The following is a 20256-nucleotide window of genomic DNA, read 5'->3' as shown; positions in this document are numbered from 1 at the left end:
AACGTTTATTATATATATATCAGTAATAATTCGATAATACATAAACACACACAAAATACGAAGAATAGATCCACGGCTTATTCAATTTGTAGTTCATAATCCCTGTGAGTGAAGATTCACACACAGTTATGTCCACCGTATTAGTTGGACTGGCCTTTAACACACCAGTATGTAGCCCATATTGCGTGTGCGTTGTCTACAGCGGATGCCGGAGTTGAACCTGAACTGCTGCTGCCTCCCCCCGTCCCCCACTCCCCCCAGAGCAGCCCCTGTTTTGCCAACTGGCCTCCTTTCAAAAGTTCGTCAAAGTGGTGCGTCTGACGTCACGCTCCCACAATGCATGCGCTTCACAACTCCAGCGCCGCGCCGAGGAGTCCAGGCCCCGAAATATCATAAAAATTTTAGAAAAATTTGGAAAAATGTAAAGTTGCAAATCTACAGGACACAATTTGAATATAAACGCTTTAGACCGCCCAGAGGTAAGTTTCCCCCGGGATTTCGGATGTATGATACTCGGGTTAAAGTTTAAATGGGGTCCTAAAAAAATGATCTTTGCCGACTTGTAAACTCCCGAGACACAAACTTGCAGAATGGTTTTTATTCCGTGTGTATATATTCCTTATCGATATCTACCGCATTACGTCAATCGGTTTGGTAATAAGTCGATAATAAACGTGTATTCGCGTTATTCAACCGGTCTGTTACTTCAATACACACGTAGTGTTCGGTGAACTATCGGCTCGGTCGCTATACGAAGCCTTGCCTCGTGAATCAGGATGAGCTAGCCTACACCGTAATTCGTTAAAACATTACGATTGTAAGGTGCACAGTTACGCAAAGTAACGTAAATGAGACGGCGAAATGTGTCTGTGTTGAACGTTTTTAACCACACGCGGTGTGTTGGCTATCGCTGTGTTAACATGAACCACCGAGTAGGACCGACATCGAAACAGCAATTAGCACCACCGTTAAAGTTCTCGTTACATCGCCAGGATCCACTCGTTTTCTATTCGTGCAAATTAGAGAGTGGCTTTCTACTCAGATGAAGCGTTCAGTCATTGTGTGAATGTTGCCCGATTCGTTTTTATAAAGCCTTCTATGAATGACGACCAGCATACAGGGTTACCCTTTTGCAAATATCAAATGGTGTAGAAAGCCTTAGGTTACAAGAAAGGCTGTTTACTGTGTTTTTTCATCAACCAGCAGTGAGGGATATAAGCATGTTGTAAGCCACATGCTCTGTTGCACAAGAAACAAAACTCATTAAACGAAATATGGTATTAATAGGGTAGTAATAATAATAATAATAATAATAATAATAATAACAACAAATACAGATATAATTGGAATATAGTGTAACAAGTAGTTGCTAGGTCTGTGCATCAAGAATCGTATGATATTTGTCAAGGCATACATATATTTATATAATAACAACATACACCATTATAGTAATAGTAATATCACTATTGTAGTTGTTTTTTATACATTTACACTGTGATACACATATTTAACCAGGCAAAGACAGTACCTATTATAATAGCTGGAGCTTTTGAACCTATTCGTTTTTCAAACCTCTTTTACACAAATTGTACAGCATCATAATTTCCTACATAAAACCATACTTCCATTGCTCTTAATCTCCCTTTTCCCTTAAACACCCGCTCAACCCTGATAACTTCACATCATTATTATGTTATTAGACCTATGCCTGTGTGTTTTTCTTAGCCGTTTTGCTTGTACTTGTTGATTCATTGATTCATAGTGCACATTGTCAGAAACAGGTGGATGGAACTTTGTTATTGTTTTAACAAAATTACATGTTAAAATAATCGGAATACTGTCAATTTTCTGTGCTCACTTTTATCTGTACCAGTTATTCTTAAACCGCACATGTTTTATTTATTTTAAATATTCACTATTTGAATAGTAAGACATTTGAATAGTCCCTTGACTTTTAGGATTGGGAAGAGACAATGCTCAACTTTAAAGTATAGGTTTAGAGTGTTCATTTGATCTGGTTTAATATTTATTATTCTCAGTATTTAGCTTACTATAATTGGTAAATTACATGAATATGAATTGATTAATATGAATATGAATGTCATATTTCACATCTGAAATGAAATATAAGCATTAAACAAATATAAAACTGCCGGTATTAGTTGTTGCCACAGGAAACATGGGGAAAATATTTGACCAACACAATATTAAAAAAACATTTACAATGAATCAAATGAATAAAAAAATATTGTTTACATTCTTTTTTTAAAGAAAATACAATCACACACTTTGAACAAGGGATCAAAGTCAATGAGATTTATTTGCCACATGCACGGTATAACACAGGGTCAAATTAAATGTACATTTAAATTATATTTAAAAGGGACCATGTGCAATTAGAACATGTATCCATTTGATGCATCACAGCAGAGTTTACATCAGCAGTCCCTAGATACAAGTTAATAAAACACATATAAAAACATCACTAAACAAGCAAGGACATGTAACACATAGCAATGTACCGCACATGAAATGTCCCTCACAGGCACGCATATACACACACACGCTACACCATCAGAGGGTGTCCCGGCATGCACAGCACACAACACTAACCCACACACATACACACCTTGTCTGCCCCATGGGGAGATAACAGTGACTGAAATAAAAAGTAATGATGGGCACTAACAAAGTTAGTGGGTGCATTGTTGTGAGAGTGTTAACTGATGTTTTGGCCCAGCTCTGAAGCCACCAAACAAACCAGTGTTTTTTATATTGTCTGGAATAGTGTCCCATTGTGTAACAGTTCTAACAGGGAAGGCTGCCCGCCCAAATGCTGAATTGCGAATGGGTGAAAGAGAATATTACGCCGTTCTACCCAGCATTAATTGTAGACGCTACCCTGTAAAAGTTGTAGTGCTGCATGGCTTTAGAAAGTATGCTCGTGTTTTACAAAAATTATATCCAATTGTGACCCATGATATGACTGAACCGAGCTGAACTGAATTCCATACTGCAAACCTTACATTTTTGGTATGAATTGTAACTAGAGCAGAATGAGTTATAATTTTTTTTCTAATGCTCAGTCGCATGAATGAATCACTTTAAGTCACATTGAAAACTGCATATTCAGTATATACCAAAATTATAACCACAATTCTGTTGTGCTTCTGTCTTCCTACTTTCTTTTTTTTTTACAGATTTTACAAAAATGTGTCTCTGGATCCCTTTTAAATTGACCTATTGAGAACCCCCCCATCCCTGGCTGGCTCACCCCACCCCTACTCCTCTGCCCCCCCCCCCCCCACCCCACCCCACACAGCAGGTCCTCACAGGCCAGAACAACGTAGAACCAGTCCGGTCCTCCAGAGAAGAAGAAGAGTGACTCATCCCTTACAGCCCTTCTGGGGTTGCTATGGCAGCTGCTGTCACCCAAACCAATCTCTGGATCCAGGATTCGCCCTGCAAGGCGGGGAACACCACTAGGAGCTGCCATAAAAGGGCATCGTACAACCAACAAGCAGCACTTAGGATCCAGCCCTGCGGCTCGAGTATCGGGGACGGCCAGGTGTCTACACTCTGATGGTCAGCCCCCGGGAGCATCCCCATGAGTCTTGTTTGCGTCTGGTCAGGCTTCTGGCCAAAGTCCTCGCACACCCCGAAGAGAGCCAGCCACTGTTCTGCCCGCTAGACCATGTTCCAACAGCAGGACCATCTGAAGAGCCAGCTGCAGGAGGCCCACGCGGCCCACCGGCAGCTCTTCCAGTGCCAGGAGTGCGGTAAGCAGTACAACACCCAGCTGGGCTACCGGCGGCACCTGGTGGCGGCGCACGGCACCACCGCCACCGGCCTGCCCTGCCACGACGGGCCGCCGCCCTCCCTGCTGGAGCACCCGGGCGGCCACGACGACCGGCCGGCCCCTCCCCAGGGCCCGGCGGGGGCCGGCGCCGCCGCCCTGCCGGTGCGCGAGCGCAAGTACTCGTGCGAGCGCTGCGACCGGCGCTTCTACACGCGCAAGGACGTCCGCCGGCACGCCGTGGTGCACACGGGCCGCCGCGACTTCCTGTGCCCGCGCTGCGCCCAGCGCTTCGGCCGGCGCGACCACCTGACCCGCCACCTGAAGAAGAGCCACGCCCAGGAGGCGGGGCTGACGGCCGGCGGCGGGATGGCAGGCGGCCATCCCGCGGCCGCGCCCTCCCCCTCCTCCGGCCTGTGCGCCGTGAAGGAGGAGCCCAGCCCGGTGACCTGCGACGGAGGCTCGGCCCCCAAGGAGCCCCCCGAGAGCCCCTTCTCCATGGACATGTACAGCTCCTACCCCATGGCCAGCCCGGGCATGGGCCACCACCACCACCACGGCCTCCTGCAGTCCTCCCTGTCCTCGGCCATGGGCCGCCACATGGCCCCCTCCCCCTCCCCGCACGGCCACCACCACCCCGCCCCGGGGGCCCCCCAGCAGCCCCCGGGGGCCGCCCAGCAGCAGCCGCCCGCCCAGCAGCAGGCCTACGGCGCCATGCCGCGCTACCAGCACGGCGCCACCTCCTACCCCCGGGTGGACATGGAGAGCTTCCTGCTGGACCTGCAGAGCGGCCTGCCGCCCAACCACCTGAGCACGGCACCCCCCTCCTCCTCCTCCTCCGCCTCCCCCCCGCATCGGGACGGCCTGCTGTCCGAGGGGGCGGGCGGGGGCGGCGGCGAGCTGTCCTGCGCCGCCAACATGGACCTGGGCCCGCTGCTGGGCTTCCTGCCCTTCGGCCTGCCGCCCTACGGCGCCCACATGGGCATGGGGGGGCTGATGATGGGCTACCCGTCCGGCTCGGCCGCCAACGCCTCCTCCTCGTCTTCCTCTGGCGCCGGCCTGTCGCCCCAGCCGCCCGGGCCCTTCGCCCTCATCCAGCCCCCCCAGGCTCACGTACCTCAGGGCCCCGGGGCCCACAGCCACAGCCAGCTACCTCAGGGGTACAGCAGCCCTGCTATGAGCACTTCCAGCCCTCTACCTCGATACTACCAGGCCTTTCAGCAGTAGGACGCTGCCCCCTGGGGCCCCCCACCCCGCTCAGAGGAGGTGGTCTCCCCCCCCGCCCTGGAGGAACTCCATGTGGAAGCAGGCCCACCGACTTTGATCCAAACAACAAGAGCCACGTACTGTAGGTTGGCGCTAACCTTGCTTTTATTTTGAAAAAAAAAAGAGGGTGGGAGAGTGGGAGGGGTGGGGGTGTAACTTAGCTCTTTGATGCTAATAATGCTAATTGTTTTTTATTATTTTTCTTTCTTTTAACACAACAGATCACCTCAGCAGTATTACCTCATTATTTAAAAAGAAAGCTTGAATGAGGAAGGGAGGGAACCTTGATATTCTCAGTCGAACCAAAATACAGTACTTCCTGTAAATCCTGTTACAAACAGTGGTTGCACTTAAAACAGAGAGTTCACAGAGGTGCAGGACAACACACACACGTGACACATTGCTTGGATAGTTCCCTGCTAACCCGCTACATCGCTAAACACCAGTATTTCATTTTATATTTTTACACGAGAGAAGGCAGTGGAATACTTATATTGATAACATGGGCTTGCCATGTTTCACCTCAGGTCAGTGGAGACTCTGTTATAAGAATCTCATCGGTCCACACGCATTGGATAGGAATTAACCTTGTTTGAAACGCAACTCATTACAGATAAACACACTTATCTATTTGTAAACCTAGCAGCAGTAATTTGACACAAACCTAAACTCACGGTAACACAGTCTGACTGGTTTGGTTATCGCGTTGTGGATTTTTATGCTAAATAACCTTTGAATATTTCTAATGAGAAGTTTAGAATAACCCCGGAGACTTGACTTGAGCTTCAACACAGCAGTTGTTCCTTCTAGGCATCATTCACATTATGATTGAGGTTCAAATGAATGATTCTGATCGCACCAAATGTGTCAATACATTTGACGTAATCGACACAACGTACGGTGTCGTGTTTAAGTGGGAATACTTAAACAAACCCTTCTCTCTATTCGGCTGTTAAACAGTATTACCAAACGTTCACTAAGTAGCAGCTGAGAACTAAAGCTGCCACTTTATTCCTCTAAAACGACCAGATTCCCACCACATTAAACCATAACTAACAAACCTTAGAAATAGAAAACCACAGTTTGAATTCTATTGCTGCTAGATGCAAGAAGCATTTAATATGCAAACATTTTGTTTAAAAGGGACACGCGCACTTCTTCTTATAAATGTTTATACGAGTTCCAAGCATGGCGCAAGCTCCAAAACAGAAACAAGAACATCGTTTTTATTAACATCCATCTTCTCCCACACATGCTGACGGGGTGGGAGGGGAGGGAGGGGAGGGGGGCGGGGTTCCTTCAGATAAACAAACAAGAAGTCGCATTTCTCCGGGGCCAACCGGAGACCCTCTGCTGGGAAGAATAGGTGAGCCCCGAGGGAGAGGGTGGCGCTCAAGTAGCATCCTGTCGATTAAACAAGACTCTCTCCATCGAGATGTGGACCTCAGGAGCGACATCTGAAACATCTGAGTCCTCATTAGTCACGTTGAGAGTTCGGACCCCCACCCCTCCCCTCCCCTCGCGCCCTGAACGGACTCTTGCGTCAAACTCGCCTTTACCCACTTCGGGTGACGCAACTCAAAGAGTCACCCCCTGGGTTAGATAGGGTGTGTGTGTTTTTTTCTTTTAAGGACATTGTTTGAGTTGGGAGTTGTTTTTTTAGTGGAATAGTTAGTGAGAGCCTCACTGCTCTGCCTTACCGCCATCGTTGCTGTATTTTGAAGGAAACTCCTTGACCCCCCCCCCACACACACACACACACACACACACACACACACACACACACACACAAAGTTGCACCAATGTCTTAAAATGCTACTGTTGTGCCTCTGAAAGAGTGTCAGACCTCTTCACATGGTTAAAGCACTTATGACATTTTATGAAAAAACAAAACAAAAAAAACAGGGATGAAATTGAACTATTTTACCTCATCAGAACATGCTGACATTGCTGTCAATTTCTCTTTCTTTAAATATATATATATGATTTTTGTTTTTTGGCTTCTTAGTTATTTGGGCTCTTATTTGTGCCATTAGGTTGAAAGTATAATGGTAGATTTTTATGAATCAGAACTCTTTATTTAGCAACAGTCCTCGACATTATAATTCACTTATAAAAATGTCCTACCTCTTATCGTTCTGTTATTTTTTTCTCCTATTTTTCTGCAAAAAAAAAATCATCATAAATGGCATTAACAATTTAGGCCGATGGTAAATATGCGCGAAGAGTGTGAGAGAAAAAAAAAAAGTGTTAAATAGTTTAGATATAAATCTTTTTACGACGTTGGCTGTGCGTCCTGATGGCTGGGATGATGCTGTTTGTTCACGCCCCGTGTGTGAAGTTATGTTCTATTGTTCTAAATGTTGACTACCTCAAGAGAAGAGCGACAAACCGCACTTCACCTATAGCTACAGGACAGATCTCTGTATAGTTTTATTCTGTCGGTGAGCGAGCAAGCACACATACTTTGTAGGTCATAGTTTGTTTAGTTTTAGTTTTTTCTTTTTTCCTTTTTGAGGTTAGAACCGTAGAGAGAGAAATCAATATTTCTAGCGAGATTGAGAACTGTGTTGCCTAGCGACTACGACCCATGTGACATTTTGCTCTTCCCTCACTATCACATTATTACCTCAACTCTCAGTCTGGAATGTTTACAAAGCTGAATTATCTGGACGTACGACTGAAGGAATTTTACAATAGCATGCAAGTGAAATGCACAGTGATAGTGTTTGGTTTTTGCTTTGTTTATGTTTTTCCTGAACACCGATACCAATTTAGTGAAGGTCAATGGCCAACACCCCCTACCCCTCATTTGGAAATTAAATTTAGATAATTGGAGACACAATATGACACATTGTAATAACATTTAATTTTGATGAAGAGATATACGGCATTGCTGTTCAGATGCAAACCGCTGGACGATAGGAAACCATTTCACGTTGTAATGAGTTGTCCTCACGTCGCAGCGGATGCGTTGTCACATTTTATGGCCTTTAATAGATTAGACTGATTAGTCGTTATTTTTCTATTTCCAATAGACCAGACCCTGATATTATGGTCTGTATGTGGGTAACAAGGAGTGTTACAAAATAAGTGTTGCTATTTTTTTCTCCTGTCATGATTTCATGTGAACCCAATGAAATAATTGAACATGTAAGGCTCCTTGTTGCCTTGAGGCCCACCAACGCTTTTAATGTGAAGGGTCACGCCGGTATTCACAGATGCATAATAAGGTTTCTTGTGGTCAAGGCATTAACATTTACTTCCAAGCTTGTGAATGGGTGTGTGCCTTTATATGGGCTGTGTTCATATCGCTACGACATGGGAAACCACGTCAAAATACACATGACCCTATATTCAGGATATGAAATTATTAGTATGATGACTAATCAAAAAGTGCTTCGGTGAACCATAGCCTGAGATGTTTCTTCACGCAGTAATGGACAGACAGACTGTGTTTTTATATTGTGTATGTCGACACGATCACCAGTTACTTGACCAGGTATATTGGTCTGGAAGGCATTGCGTATACTGAATATCACAGTAGAAGCAACAAAAGGGAGCACAAATGATGCTAAGCAATGTAGCCGTGGACGCACGGTACGACTTGTCGTCGACACATTTGTTTTGACGCCCGTATTTCAGTTGGCTAAGAATCAGTGGCCGGACTTTTAACTTTGTCAAATTAGAACATTTTGTATTAGGCATTTGTAGTATCACCCGATAGCTTAGAAAAAGGTTTAAATCAAGAATTAAAGAGTTGATATGCTATTATTTTCTAACTGTCAGAGCATAACGCAAAATGCATAATAAATCACTCTTTAGATTTAAACTGTTTCATGATTCCCCCCCCCCCCCCCCCCCCCCCCCCGTCTCCTTTGCTTCCTTCCACGGCTGCTTTTGGCTATTTTGACATGCAGGGTTATAAAGGATATTATTTGATTAGTTTACTCATTGTCATTAAGCTTTGCCCTAAATGACTCAGCATAACCACAAACCCGGATATTGTCATGATTACATGAATAGCCATTAGCTCACGTTATATTTACACGCACCAATCGATTGTTCATATCCTACAGAATACATTATAAATCAAGATAAATACTCTGCCACATTCCACAGCAGGCTATGAATGGTTAAACACGTGTACGGCCTTTGAGTAAAAAACTGGATGGAAATTCAATGTGCAAATGTTTAACATATAATAATTTCTGTATATAATATTTGTATATATATTTATCAAACCAATCATCTTTAAATGAATTAATTCCTTCATTCATCAGTGAAAGGGTTCTGTTACTGAAATAATAATAATTTGCATATACAAATTAAGAAAGAGAAAAATTATCATATATATACAATGAGCGTTCTTCAGGGTGTCTACAAGAAACACATCAACGTACATAAAAACAAACCTAAAGCTGTCCGGGGCCCAGAGCTCAGCCTGGAGCCTGTAACACCCAATTCTCAGGGTCTCCACTAGGGGTCAGCGTTCACTCAGACCCCCGGAGGCGTAAAAGATCCAGAGCTCCCAATCATCTTCAACCGGTTGGCTGCTACTGCAATGCAGTTCTTCTACAAACAGCACCAACAACAACACTGAATGATGAAAAATAAGAATGTGGAGAAACATCTAGTAGCATAGACATGGCTTTCCTGCCTGGGACTCATGAAGGACATCTTAACTTATCCTACTGGTGTGTGTGTGTGTGTGTGTGTGTATGTGTGTGCGTGTGTGTGTGTGTGTGTGTGTGTGTGTGTGTGTGTGTGTGTGTGTGTGTGTGTGTGTGTGTGTGTGCGTGTGCGCGTGTGCGTGTGTGGGTGTAATTACGTGGGAGTGTGTATATACATATATATATATATGTGTGTGTGTGTGTCCACAAACATTGCTTGGATACAAACATTGTGTCCATGCATATGTGTGCCTGTGACATGTGTTTGGACGCATGCATGTGAATAGGAACATGCATATATGTATGTGCATTCATGTTTGTACGTGTACACACACACACGTTATTGAGGTGTTTGGCCTTCTCCGAGATGTTGTTGAGCCAGGACTGCACTCATCCTACGGCCGAACAAGAGAGTAAGAGAGTAACACGACCCATCGCACTGTCTTGGTCTCCAGGCAGGATAGACAAAACAGTGCAGTGTCTTTGACGCTCTAGGGGGCTCTGGGGAGGAGGGTAAGACCAGGGCACGGGGAGGACTCCGCTCGGTAGAGGAGAGAAAGAGGAGAGAACGGTTAAACCCTACTCAAGAAACAAACACCTTAGCCAAAAGCTAGGTTATTTTCAAAAGAGCAAACTTTGATAACTTTTCAGCGGGTTCCAATGGAAACTACAGATTACACTATTGCAGGTAGAAGGAAGGGACAGTTCCCCAGGCTTCTGGCTGAGGTTTATGAGTAACAAAAGGTAATGAGATTATTCGTCTGTTCCCAGAAGAACATGCTTTGCTCTGAAAGTCACTTTGCTTACTCCCCAGTCGCCTGAGAGCTCCCACCTGCTAGGCGACTAGCCGGGATTGCAGCAGCGTCAGGTGCATTTCACCCTGTTAAAGCACACAGTGCTGAAGGGCGTTATTACACAACGCTGCCTCATGCCAAGCCCGTCAGCATCCCTCCGTCGTCATGAGCTTTCGTTCCTTTATGGACGGGACAGAGATGTGTAGCATCCAAGCAATGGATGGAATCCAATCTGTGGAATCCATCTCGAAGACACATTGCCTTCATGGTTAGCACTGTGCACATGTGAGTTGAGCCACAGAAATCCCCACTTAGAACTGTCTGCCTAAATGTAGCATTATATCCTGGACTTTATTCAATGACTCATGAAAGGGAATTCAATGAACTCAGTCAAGATGGTACTTTATAATCCACCTCGACCAGAGCCTTCCAATGGTTAAGCGGGGCGGGATATTATCAATCATCTCCGAGACCCCAGGTCAACTCATTAATATCGAGACCCCATTTCCGGCTTCACTCGCCAGAGGACGCAGATCAGAGAGCAGCGGGATGCGGACAACCAACGACACGTGGAAATGACCTGGGGAGGCATCCCCCCCCACGTCCCATCACACCAACATGGGCCCCCACACGAAGCTACACCCCGTCCCACCACACCTTCAGCCCCCAGAGAGAGCGTGTTACTAATATTTTTGGACTTTTGGTGGGTCTTAAGGAGTGCAATAAGTTGTGTGAATTGCTCTCTGGTGTGTCCATACCGCCCAGATGTCGACTGGGGAGTGTTGAAGTAGTGGAGGGGGCTTGAGGGGAGCTTTCTGGAGGGCTGATTCTTAGCTCTGTGGGGGCCCATGTTGGCTGCTCTAGTTGTGGGGGGCCTCATCGCTCCGAACGACGGCCGATTGGGTCCATGCGGCGGGAAGCCACTGCTGCTTGGTTAGAGCCCCCCCCCACGGTGTGAATCTGCACCTAGTTGGAGCTAGTTATATCTAGGTAAACCTAGTTCAGCCTACACAAAGTTACAACAGCTAGTATTAGTCATTATGAAGAGGACAAGGTATAGTTAAAAATTCTTTATTCAATTGTTCATCCCAACATCAATCACGCATGCACGCACACACGCACGCGCACACACACACACACACACACACACAAACAAACACACACACACACACAGTCTTTATTGAAGGTATCAGTCTTGCTTCCTGCTGGAGTTGAAAATCTTGGCCAACAAGGACACATTTGATTTGCTCTTCTCCTGAATGAGGCGGGCCTTATCCTGGTTACTCTTCGTTGATTGGCTCTTGTCCTGAATGAATCGGGCCTTTGCCTGGTTCCTCTTCTTCTGCTGGATCTCCTCCTCTGTCTGTCGTTGGGTAAAGTCCCATGACTTCTCCACCAGCTGTGTATGAGAGGAGAGAAGAGAGAGAGAGAGAGAGAGAGATTAAATATCAGCAGCAGGTCTGAGTTCTGGAGTTGGAGTCAACCTCAGTGTGTCTAAACTAAAGGGACGTTAGAGGGTTAAGATGTTGTAATACTTAGGCAGAGTTCCATTGTGTTAAAATGGATATAATACTTTTGGTGAGTTCCATTGTGTTATGATAGCTATAATGCTTGGGGTGGGTTCCATATGTTACGATGGTTATAATGCTTAAGTTGAGTTCCATAGTGTTATGATGGTTACAATACTTATAGAGTTAGATAGAGAGCTAATACGCTCCAGGTAGATGATAAAGGCGTCTCCTGATGATCTGATGGTTTCTCTCGTCCATCGTCCTCTATGATGCGCCCTGGCCACTGGTTTCTATCTCTTCCGTCAGCCAGAGCTGAAGTCTCCACCTCACTGAAGGGTTCGGCACCTGGCTGCCCATCTGCATCCTGAAGGCCGTAGTCTTTGTTCTGATCTGAGGTGATATCTCACTAATCCTAACCCTAACACTCAGGCTATCTGGTCTGCCTCTGCCTCCTCCTCTTCCTCCTCCTCCTCCTCCTCTCCTACCTGCTCTCCCTCCTCCTCCTCCTCTCCTACCTGGTCTTCCTCCCTCCTCATCCTACAGGGTCTCCCAAATCCTCCTCCTCCTCCTTTCCTACCTGTTCTCCCTGCGCCTCCTCCTTCCTCCTCCTCTTGTCCATGCTGTGGCTGCGGTCCACGTTCCCGATGTAGAAGTTGGTTTCTCTCTTGGCCTGCGACACTTCGGTGCGGAGTCGCTGCCTCAGAACCGTTTGTTCGTAGACCAGACGCTCGCTGAGGTGGGTCCAGTGGAACCGGTGCAGGTACTGTAACACATTAACACACATTAATACAGTGAGTCACACATTAACACACATAATAACACAGTTACTAGGGGTGGGAATCTCTCGGCACCTCACGATTCGATTCCGATTCAGAGGTCAACGATTCTATTCTAAAACGATTATTGTTGCATCTTGAAGCAATTTCTTTTTTTAATGTACATTGCCATGCGGGATTCTCAAAAAAAAAATATACATCTGAATTTGCTACTCAGAGTTTGCTAATCACTTCCTACTTTTGTGATGATTATTAAAGAAATCAACAGATTAATTACCTTATCTAATATTTTATTAAAGAAAAAGCTTTTGTCACAAATATGACTTTCTATGAACAATGCAATACTCAATGCAGCTTGCACTACAACACATAATGGAATAGGTCAAAGATAAACAGATTTAGTTTTCTTTTCTTTCTAATCTTTCTTTTCTATGTCATTAAAGAAAAAGCTGAGTTCTTGTGTCTGGCTGTGAGTTTGCGTGCATGCTAAGCGTAGGCTGAATCGCAATCGCGTCCAGACAAATCAGATTGGCCAATACACATTGAAGATAAATTCAATAATTTTAAAACTACCCAAATTATGCCTCTCTGTCGAACAGAATGTTTATTTTAATTCTGATTATTAACTTATCTGAATCAAGACGGAATCGTTGTACACATAATCGCGATGCATCGAAGTATCAATTATTTTTCCCATCCCTAACAGTTACACACATTAACACACTGTTACACATAAACAAACTGTTAAACACATTAACACAATAAACAAATGAACATACTGTTACACATCTACACTGGGCATGGACAACCACCAAACTACACACAGGGCCTGGACACACCCAACACCACACCAGACCGCCCACCTTCATGCTCCAGAGGTCCGAGTGGAAGCGGTGGTGCTTCTTGTTGCCCATGGGCGTGTTGTGGAGGGCAGACGCCACTCGCTTGGCGATCCGCTTGTCAGGGAACTCGACCCACCCCTCGGTGAAGTTACTGCCCCGGGACCCCGCCTTCCTCCTCTTCTTCTTCACCACGCCGTCTGCACAGAGGGAGACATCCTGTTTCACTAAACTACGACCCCTGACGGTCCCCAACACACTAACCGACAAGCACATCTGGAAAAAAGTCTATTGAAATCATGTTAAAATATATACATGAAAAATACGGCGGGAAATCATTTGAATGTTCTGCTGAAGAGAGCGGCTCCTGTTTGCCACCAACTTAAAATAAAATAAAGTGTTTTGATATCAACGGCGGGGGTTTACTTCATCCAGAAAACAACACCAGGTCCAGAGGGTTAGAGAGAGAGTGAGTGAGTGAGTGAGTGAGTGAGTGAGTGAGTGAGTGAGTGAGTGAGTGAGTGAGTGAGTGAGTGAGTGAGTGAGTGAGTGAGTGAGTGAGTGAGTGAGTGAGTGAGTGAGTGAGTGAGTGAGTGAGTCTGTGAGTCTGTATGTGTGTGTTTACCCTCTGGCTGCAGGAAGATGCGTCCTATCTCCCCGTAGGGGGTCAGCATGTTCCTCAGGTGTTTGGGTCGCAGGCGAGGGGGGATGTGGCCAATGTAGATTATACCTGGAGTCCTCTTCCTCACCCCACCTTTCTTCTCTTCCTCTACACCACCTGTCTTGCTGCCCTCATCATCATCATCATCATTCTCATGTCCAAGGACCCCTTTATCCGTCATGTCCTCTTCATCATCATCCTCCTCTTCCTCCGGCCCCATCAAGTCCTCTTCATCCTCCTCGTCCTCTTCCTCCTGCACCTTCATGTCCTCTTCTTCATCCTCCTCCTCCTCTTCCTCCTGCCCCTTCACGTCCTCTTCATCCTCCTCTTCCTCCTGCCTCTTCACGTCTCTCTCCATGGCGACTGGAATCAAGAGAGCTGTTGCATTATGTATATTTTTATATTATGCATACTATATAGTCTTACCTTAGAGGGAGTAAGTTGTCGTTATAATATAATCATAGTAGAATACATGATAGGATAGAACATGATCATATATTTCTGTAATACGGAAGTTATATTTTACCAGAAGATCCTTATAGAAAGTGATAAGGAAGCCTCGATCGCGGATTGTTGCTATTTACTCAACGTGCTGCGACCAGTCGCTGGAAGATGACGTCATACCCACGCGTCTCATTGAGTCTGTATTCAAAGTAAAAGCACATTATTATTATTGTGCTATGATCATAGACTGTATATATATCACGATATATAATCGACTATATATTATTATACTGTCTATGATTCTTATTAAATAACACCCTCATATGCTTGCAATAAAAGGACACTTATATTGTCTCATATATACGTTTAATGTAAATATAAACATGGCCTAACAACCGGATGCAAAGTGTACTTTTAATTAGATAATCCAAAGAAAGTTCCTGTCCACAAGATTCGAGTTCAAGTATGATTTATATCATATAATACATAGTTATGATAGTAGTAATATAAATAGTGAATAATGAAGCCGGTGTCCGCATCTCCTCTCAGTCCGTCGGTTAAAGTGAAGCTTTTAAACGCTGGTTTCCTCACATCAGAGGAGCTGCTTCAACTTAAACCTCTGCAGCTCAGTAAAGGTAATCATTGAGAAATATCCTCTCGATCACCCAATCTCCATATACAAGTAGTTTAATGGCGGTTAATAGTTTGGTAGTTTGTATTTAGAGGTGTCTATAGTTTGATGCTAGTTTGTGTTCTAGAGGAGGTCCATCTAGTCTGATGGTAGTTTTAGTTCTAGAGGAGGTCCATCAGTCTGATGTACTTTGTGTTCTAGAGGAGATCCATCAGTCTGATGTACTTTGTGTTCTAGAGGGAGGTCTGTCTCTAGAGGAGGCTCTGGAGGTCCAGCAGATCCTCAGAGAAGGAGTGGACCTGCCTGGTGAGGGAGGAGCAGGACTTGGGTCCACTGCCCTCGAGCTCCTCCAGCAGGAGGAAAGGAGCATCGTGACCTTCTGCTCCAGTCTGGACGCTGCGCTGGGAGGGGGGGTCCCAGTGGGGAAGACCACCGAGCTGTGTGGAACTCCAGGGATGGGGAAGACACAGCTGTGGTAAGATCCCAGCACTGTTCATCCTGTCCTGGCACACACTGTGTGTGTGCTAAGGGTTACACGTGTATGTACATATTTATAATGTATATGTGTTGGCGTGTCTGTCTGTGTGTGTGTGTGTGTGTGCGCGTGTGCGTGTGCGTGTGTGTGTGTGACGCCTAGCCTGCAGCTGTGTATAGACGTCCAGATCCCAGAGTGCTTCGGGGGTCTGGGCGGGGAGGCGGTGTTCGTGGACACAGAGGGCAGCCTGGTGGCGCAGAGGGTGGCCGACATGGCCCAGGCCGCCGTGCAGCACTGCTGCCTCCAGGACCAGGACGCGGAGCAGCGAGACGCCCTGAAGGACTTCACCACAGAGAGCCTCCTGGGCCACCTCTACCTGGTGGGTCGGGGAGACACCCAGGAGATATTAGAGCCTAGGAGAAAGTATACTGTGCAATGTAAAGCCTTGTAACCTAGTGACATCACTGTGAGGTCAGGTCTGTGAGTGACATCACTGTGAGGTCAGGTCACACTGTTAGTGACATCACTGTGAGGTCAGGTCTGTGAGGGACATCACTGTGAGGTCAGGTCTGTGAGTGACATCACTATGAGGTCAGGTCTGTGAGTGACATCCCTGTGAGGTCAGGTCTGTGAGTGACATCCCTATGAGGTCAGGTCTGTGAGTGACATCACTATGAGGTCAGGTCTGTGAGTGACAGCACTATGAGGTCAGGTCTGTGAGGGATATCACTGTGAGGTCAGGTCTGTGAGTGACATCCCTGTGAGGTCAGGTCTGTGAGTGACATCACTATGAGGTCAGGTCTGTGAGTGACATCACTGTGAGGTCAGGTCACACTGTTGGTGACATCACTAGTATGAGGTCAGGTCTGTTAGTGACATCACTAGTATGAGGTCAGGTCTGTATACCACTGTATTAACTCTTCTGTTGAATCTAGATGCGTTGCCATGACTACGTGGAGCTGTTAGCCCAGGTGCAACTCCTGCCAGACTTCCTGGTCAAGAACCCCAAGGTCCGCCTCCTGGTGATTGACAGCTTGGCCTTCCCTTTCCGCCGGCACTTCGAGGACCTGAGCGTGAGGACCCGCCTCCTGAGCGGCCTGGCCCAGCAGCTCATCAGGATGGCCAGCCAACACCGAGTGGCAGTGGTCTGGACCAATCAGATGACCAGCCAGCTGCGGGGCGGCCAATGGGAGCTGGTCCCGGCCCTCGGGGAGAGCTGGGGTCACTCGGCCACCCAGAGGCTCCTCCTCCACTGGAGCGGCGGCCGGCGCCTGGCCTCCGTCTTCAAGTCTCCCAGCCAATCAGAGAGCAGCGTGGCCTACAGCGTCACGCGGGAGGGCTTCAGGGACGCCGGCCCATTGGCCAGCAGCCCATCAGGGCGGGAGCAGGACTCCAGCAGCCAATCAGAGAGCAGGCAGGTCTCTAGCAGCCAATCGGGGAGCAAGCGGCCCAGGACGCAGGAGGGCCAATGATCACATTTAAAGACCCATTATTTAACGTTTTGATCGGGACCCGTTGGTCTGATCGCGTGCTTTTATACCCACATAGCTGTCAGTTCAATTCAGATTACATCTCTTCATTCAGTGGTCATGAAAATCTTGTAAACTGAATTAAAATGTTCCCAAACAGCAGTCGACTTCCTGTAAACACATTCCTCCAGTCCACCACCAGGGGACAGTAGAGTGCTCTGTAATCACATTCCTCCAGTCCACCACCAGGGGGCGGTAGAACACCCTGTTATCACATTCCTCCAGTCCACCACCAGGGAGTTGTGGAGCACCCTGTAAACACATACTTCCGGTCCACCACCAGGGGGCAGTAGAGCGCCCTGTAATCACATTCCTCCAGTTCAAAACCAACGCACCCTAATAATGATACATTATCAATAACACATTAATAACATTCCAATAATCATAAGTTAACATTGGGGTTAGCAAAAACTATCTCTTGTTTATAAATGTAGTACTTTAATGTACCCCGGGATCGGGACTACCGCAGCCCGCATCGTGTTGTTGTCGCCCCGCGACGCGCCGCGGGGGGGGGGCAGTAGAGCTCCGCTCGACTGCTCTGGATCCACTGCTCATGCCTGCTGAAACAACATGGACGCCTCCACCCCGGCACGTGAAATTTTTATGAACGCAGTCAGAGTACTACTATCAACCTGGCCGGTACTACAGGTAAGAGTACAACCTGGCCGGTACTACAGGTTTGAGTAGAACATGGTAGTACCGTTATTGTCAACGAGGAAGAACATTGTTATTGAGTTATGCTTCTGGAGCAGCATAACTGGTGTGTGTATTAGTGAGATGTTATGGTATTGGTTAGGGTTATGGATAGGTTAGGTTAATCCTAACACATCATCCCACTGCGTTCCTCTCCATAGAAAGTCAACCTTTTCTTTCTATGTTCCGGTATCAACAAAGAGTTTGAGGCTGAACCCTAAGAACCCTATCCCTGGTACTATGTGATACTACTATTACTACTATTACTATTTGGTGCTTCTAGTACTATGTGATACTACTACTACTATGTGGTACTACTAGTACTAATTATGTTTTGCAGATTGCTGTCGACAATGGTTTTGGGGGAGCCTTTGGCCAACAGAAGGCCGAATGGATGATTGATGTTGTTGGGAAATATTTCTATGAAAACTGTAAGTAACTACCACTACTTGTGTCTTAATAGTCTGGGCTCCACTACTTGTGCCTTAATAGTCTGTGCTCCACTACTTGTGTCTGACAGCTGACCTGGTGCCCTCAGAGGTTGAAGACTACATCTCAGTCCTTCTGGACCAGGAGTTTAATACCGAAGTGGACGATGGCAGCCTAGCCCAGGTAGATAAAGATGGGCTCACTCACTCACTCCACTCACTCCACTCACTCACTCACTCACTCACTCACTCACTCACTCACTCACTCACTCACCCCCCCTTCCCTCCTTCCCTCCCAGCTGTCCCAGCAGATGTGCTCGATGTTCTCTCAGTGCCAGCAGGGGGCGACGGAGAAAGTCCAACAGACCATCGCCTCTCTGGCTGAGAAGAACTCAGGGAGGGCAAAGGTCAGCGTGCCCGCCCCTTCTGACGAAGAGGAGAGTGAGGAAGAAACTGAGGTATGAAACACTTTATCGAATGTACTGTATGCATTCACTGACTAGTATACGTCTAGTACTTCACTCACGCACTCATAGTACTTCACTCATATACTTATAGTACCGTACTACACTAAGGGAATGGAAACACTGTTCTTTTTTCCGAGTATAAACTTAATAAAAATCTCCTCATGAATATTAGATTCCCTTTCAGCCAGAGGCCACTAAATCCTCCACACTGCAGCTTTAAGCAGTGAGTCCACTACTTGAACAGACTGTAGTGTACTATGTGTACTATGTGTACCATGCAAGGTATTCATCTCAGCCTCTCCCCTAGGCCATGGAATGTGATGCAGCTCCCAGTTCCTCCCAGGCCACAGCTCTCCCCTCCCCAGCCAAGACGGAGGAGGAAGAGGACGGCTGGACCACAGTCCGCAAGAAGAAGTGATGAAGGGCAGTGAAGCGATGGAACCGTCTGAACCGTATAGTGTTGATGAATTAGTGAATAGTGTTTCTACTGAATTAAACGATGAGCTTTGTATAAAAACAAGAAAACCAAAGCTCTGTAGTTGTTTCTTCTTTTGAAGCTCTTGTTCCGATGGTTTAGTGGAGATCTCAGCGTTACTCAGGCCAGGGCTCATGACCAAGTAGAGGCTGCTGGGAAGGACATGGAAACCATGCAGGTGGAGAGAGAGCTACAGACGAGTAGGGGCTAAGGTGGAGGTGGAGGCAAGGCCGCCTTAATGCACGGGCTTGCCTGGGCTGAAGCCCCAGGGCCTACGCCGATCGGGGGGCCTATCATGAGCTGCAGTAAAAAAAAAAAAATATATATTTATATTTTATACTGGCCCATGATGGGCCCCCAGATCGGCGAAGGCCCAAGACAATGTGATTTTTTTTGTTTGGGGCATATAAAGACCCCCCCCCCCGTCAACAAACCTCAGCCCCAGGGCCCAATGGCAGGTTAAGGCAGGCCTGGGTGGAGGTGTGCAGACTATGGATTGTCCGGGTATCTGCAGGTTTCAGCAAGTCAAATTTAAGACTTGAAGAACTTTTTATAACCACCTTCAATGAAATTCAAGACCTTAAACACGCGATGGTGGGGGGGATCCCGCTGTATTATAACCCAAGCATAACATGTGTGTCACTCAATGAGATTCATTCACCTACCCATTGTCGCAGACTAGCTAGCAAGCACGCAGATAATCGTTTATGTATGCAGCTAGCAAGAAAGAAGCCTCTCTACATGTCCTTCCTGAAAAGTCCCACGGGAAAAATAATGCCCCGACAAATTTAAGACCTT

General features: G+C 46.5%; 4 protein-coding genes across 5 annotated transcripts; 3 read left to right on the top strand and 1 right to left on the bottom strand.

Moving 5' to 3' along the window:
* Positions 1 to 279: 279 nt before the first annotated feature.
* LOC115545453 (zinc finger protein PLAGL2) lies at positions 280 to 8894 on the top strand. The gene is made up of 2 exons (XM_030358638.1): positions 280 to 479; positions 3201 to 8894. Exon 2 carries the CDS (start codon positions 3695 to 3697, stop codon positions 5021 to 5023), a length of 1329 nt encoding a protein of 442 aa, XP_030214498.1. The 5' UTR covers positions 280 to 479; positions 3201 to 3694; the 3' UTR covers positions 5024 to 8894.
* Positions 8895 to 11584: 2690 nt separating this feature from the next.
* Positions 11585 to 14948, bottom strand: abt1 (activator of basal transcription 1). Of its 2 annotated transcripts, none has more exons than XM_030351672.1 (5): positions 14843 to 14948; positions 14281 to 14679; positions 13680 to 13855; positions 12618 to 12803; positions 11585 to 11928 (listed from the first exon to the last, which is right to left on the bottom strand). In XM_030351672.1, exons 2-5 carry the CDS (start codon positions 14672 to 14674, stop codon positions 11719 to 11721), a joined length of 966 nt encoding a protein of 321 aa, XP_030207532.1. In that variant the 5' UTR covers positions 14675 to 14679; positions 14843 to 14948; the 3' UTR covers positions 11585 to 11718. The 2 variants fall into 2 exon arrangements, with proteins under 2 accessions (XP_030207532.1, XP_030207541.1); XM_030351681.1 differs by having other exon boundaries at positions 14281 to 14694; positions 14843 to 14921.
* A 195-nt stretch (positions 14949 to 15143) lies between these two features.
* Positions 15144 to 17497, top strand: rad51c (RAD51 paralog C). The gene is made up of 4 exons (XM_030351647.1): positions 15144 to 15395; positions 15629 to 15866; positions 16029 to 16245; positions 16802 to 17497. The coding sequence occupies exons 1-4, from the start codon at positions 15281 to 15283 to the stop codon at positions 17336 to 17338; spliced, it is 1107 nt and encodes a 368-aa protein (XP_030207507.1). The 5' UTR covers positions 15144 to 15280; the 3' UTR covers positions 17339 to 17497.
* A 410-nt stretch (positions 17498 to 17907) lies between these two features.
* tsr2 (TSR2 ribosome maturation factor) lies at positions 17908 to 19513 on the top strand. Its single transcript, XM_030351657.1, has 5 exons — positions 17908 to 18043; positions 18429 to 18519; positions 18609 to 18700; positions 18816 to 18974; positions 19291 to 19513. Exons 1-5 carry the CDS (start codon positions 17966 to 17968, stop codon positions 19399 to 19401), a joined length of 531 nt encoding a protein of 176 aa, XP_030207517.1. The 5' UTR covers positions 17908 to 17965; the 3' UTR covers positions 19402 to 19513.
* Positions 19514 to 20256: the final 743 nt, after the last annotated feature.

The sequence above is a fragment of the Gadus morhua genome, chromosome 1 (genome assembly GCF_902167405.1).
Source record: "Gadus morhua chromosome 1, gadMor3.0, whole genome shotgun sequence".
NCBI lineage: Eukaryota > Metazoa > Chordata > Actinopteri > Gadiformes > Gadidae > Gadus > Gadus morhua.
This window is presented reverse-complemented; position numbering and strand designations above follow the sequence as displayed.

Coding starts and splice junctions, on each gene's coding strand:
- LOC115545453 (XM_030358638.1), top strand. CDS start 3,695: ATGTTCCAACAGCAGGACCATCTGAAGAGCCAGCTGCAGGAGGCCCAC.
- tsr2 (XM_030351657.1), top strand. CDS start 17,966: ATGGACGCCTCCACCCCGGCACGTGAAATTTTTATGAACGCAGTCAGA. Junction 18,520..18,608: donor GAAATATTTCTATGAAAACT/GTAAGTAACTAC, acceptor TGTGTCTGACAG/CTGACCTGGTGCCCTCAGAG. Junction 18,701..18,815: donor ACGATGGCAGCCTAGCCCAG/GTAGATAAAGAT, acceptor CTTCCCTCCCAG/CTGTCCCAGCAGATGTGCTC.
- rad51c (XM_030351647.1), top strand. CDS start 15,281: ATGAAGCCGGTGTCCGCATCTCCTCTCAGTCCGTCGGTTAAAGTGAAG. Junction 15,396..15,628: donor ACCTCTGCAGCTCAGTAAAG/GTAATCATTGAG, acceptor TTTGTGTTCTAG/AGGGAGGTCTGTCTCTAGAG. Junction 16,246..16,801: donor TCCTGGGCCACCTCTACCTG/GTGGGTCGGGGA, acceptor TGTTGAATCTAG/ATGCGTTGCCATGACTACGT.
- abt1 (XM_030351672.1), bottom strand. CDS start 14,674: ATGGAGAGAGACGTGAAGAGGCAGGAGGAAGAGGAGGATGAAGAGGAC. Junction 12,804..13,679: donor CGGACCTCTGGAGCATGAAG/GTGGGCGGTCTG, acceptor AATGTGTTACAG/TACCTGCACCGGTTCCACTG. Junction 11,929..12,617: donor AGGAGGCGCAGGGAGAACAG/GTAGGAAAGGAG, acceptor TCTCATACACAG/CTGGTGGAGAAGTCATGGGA.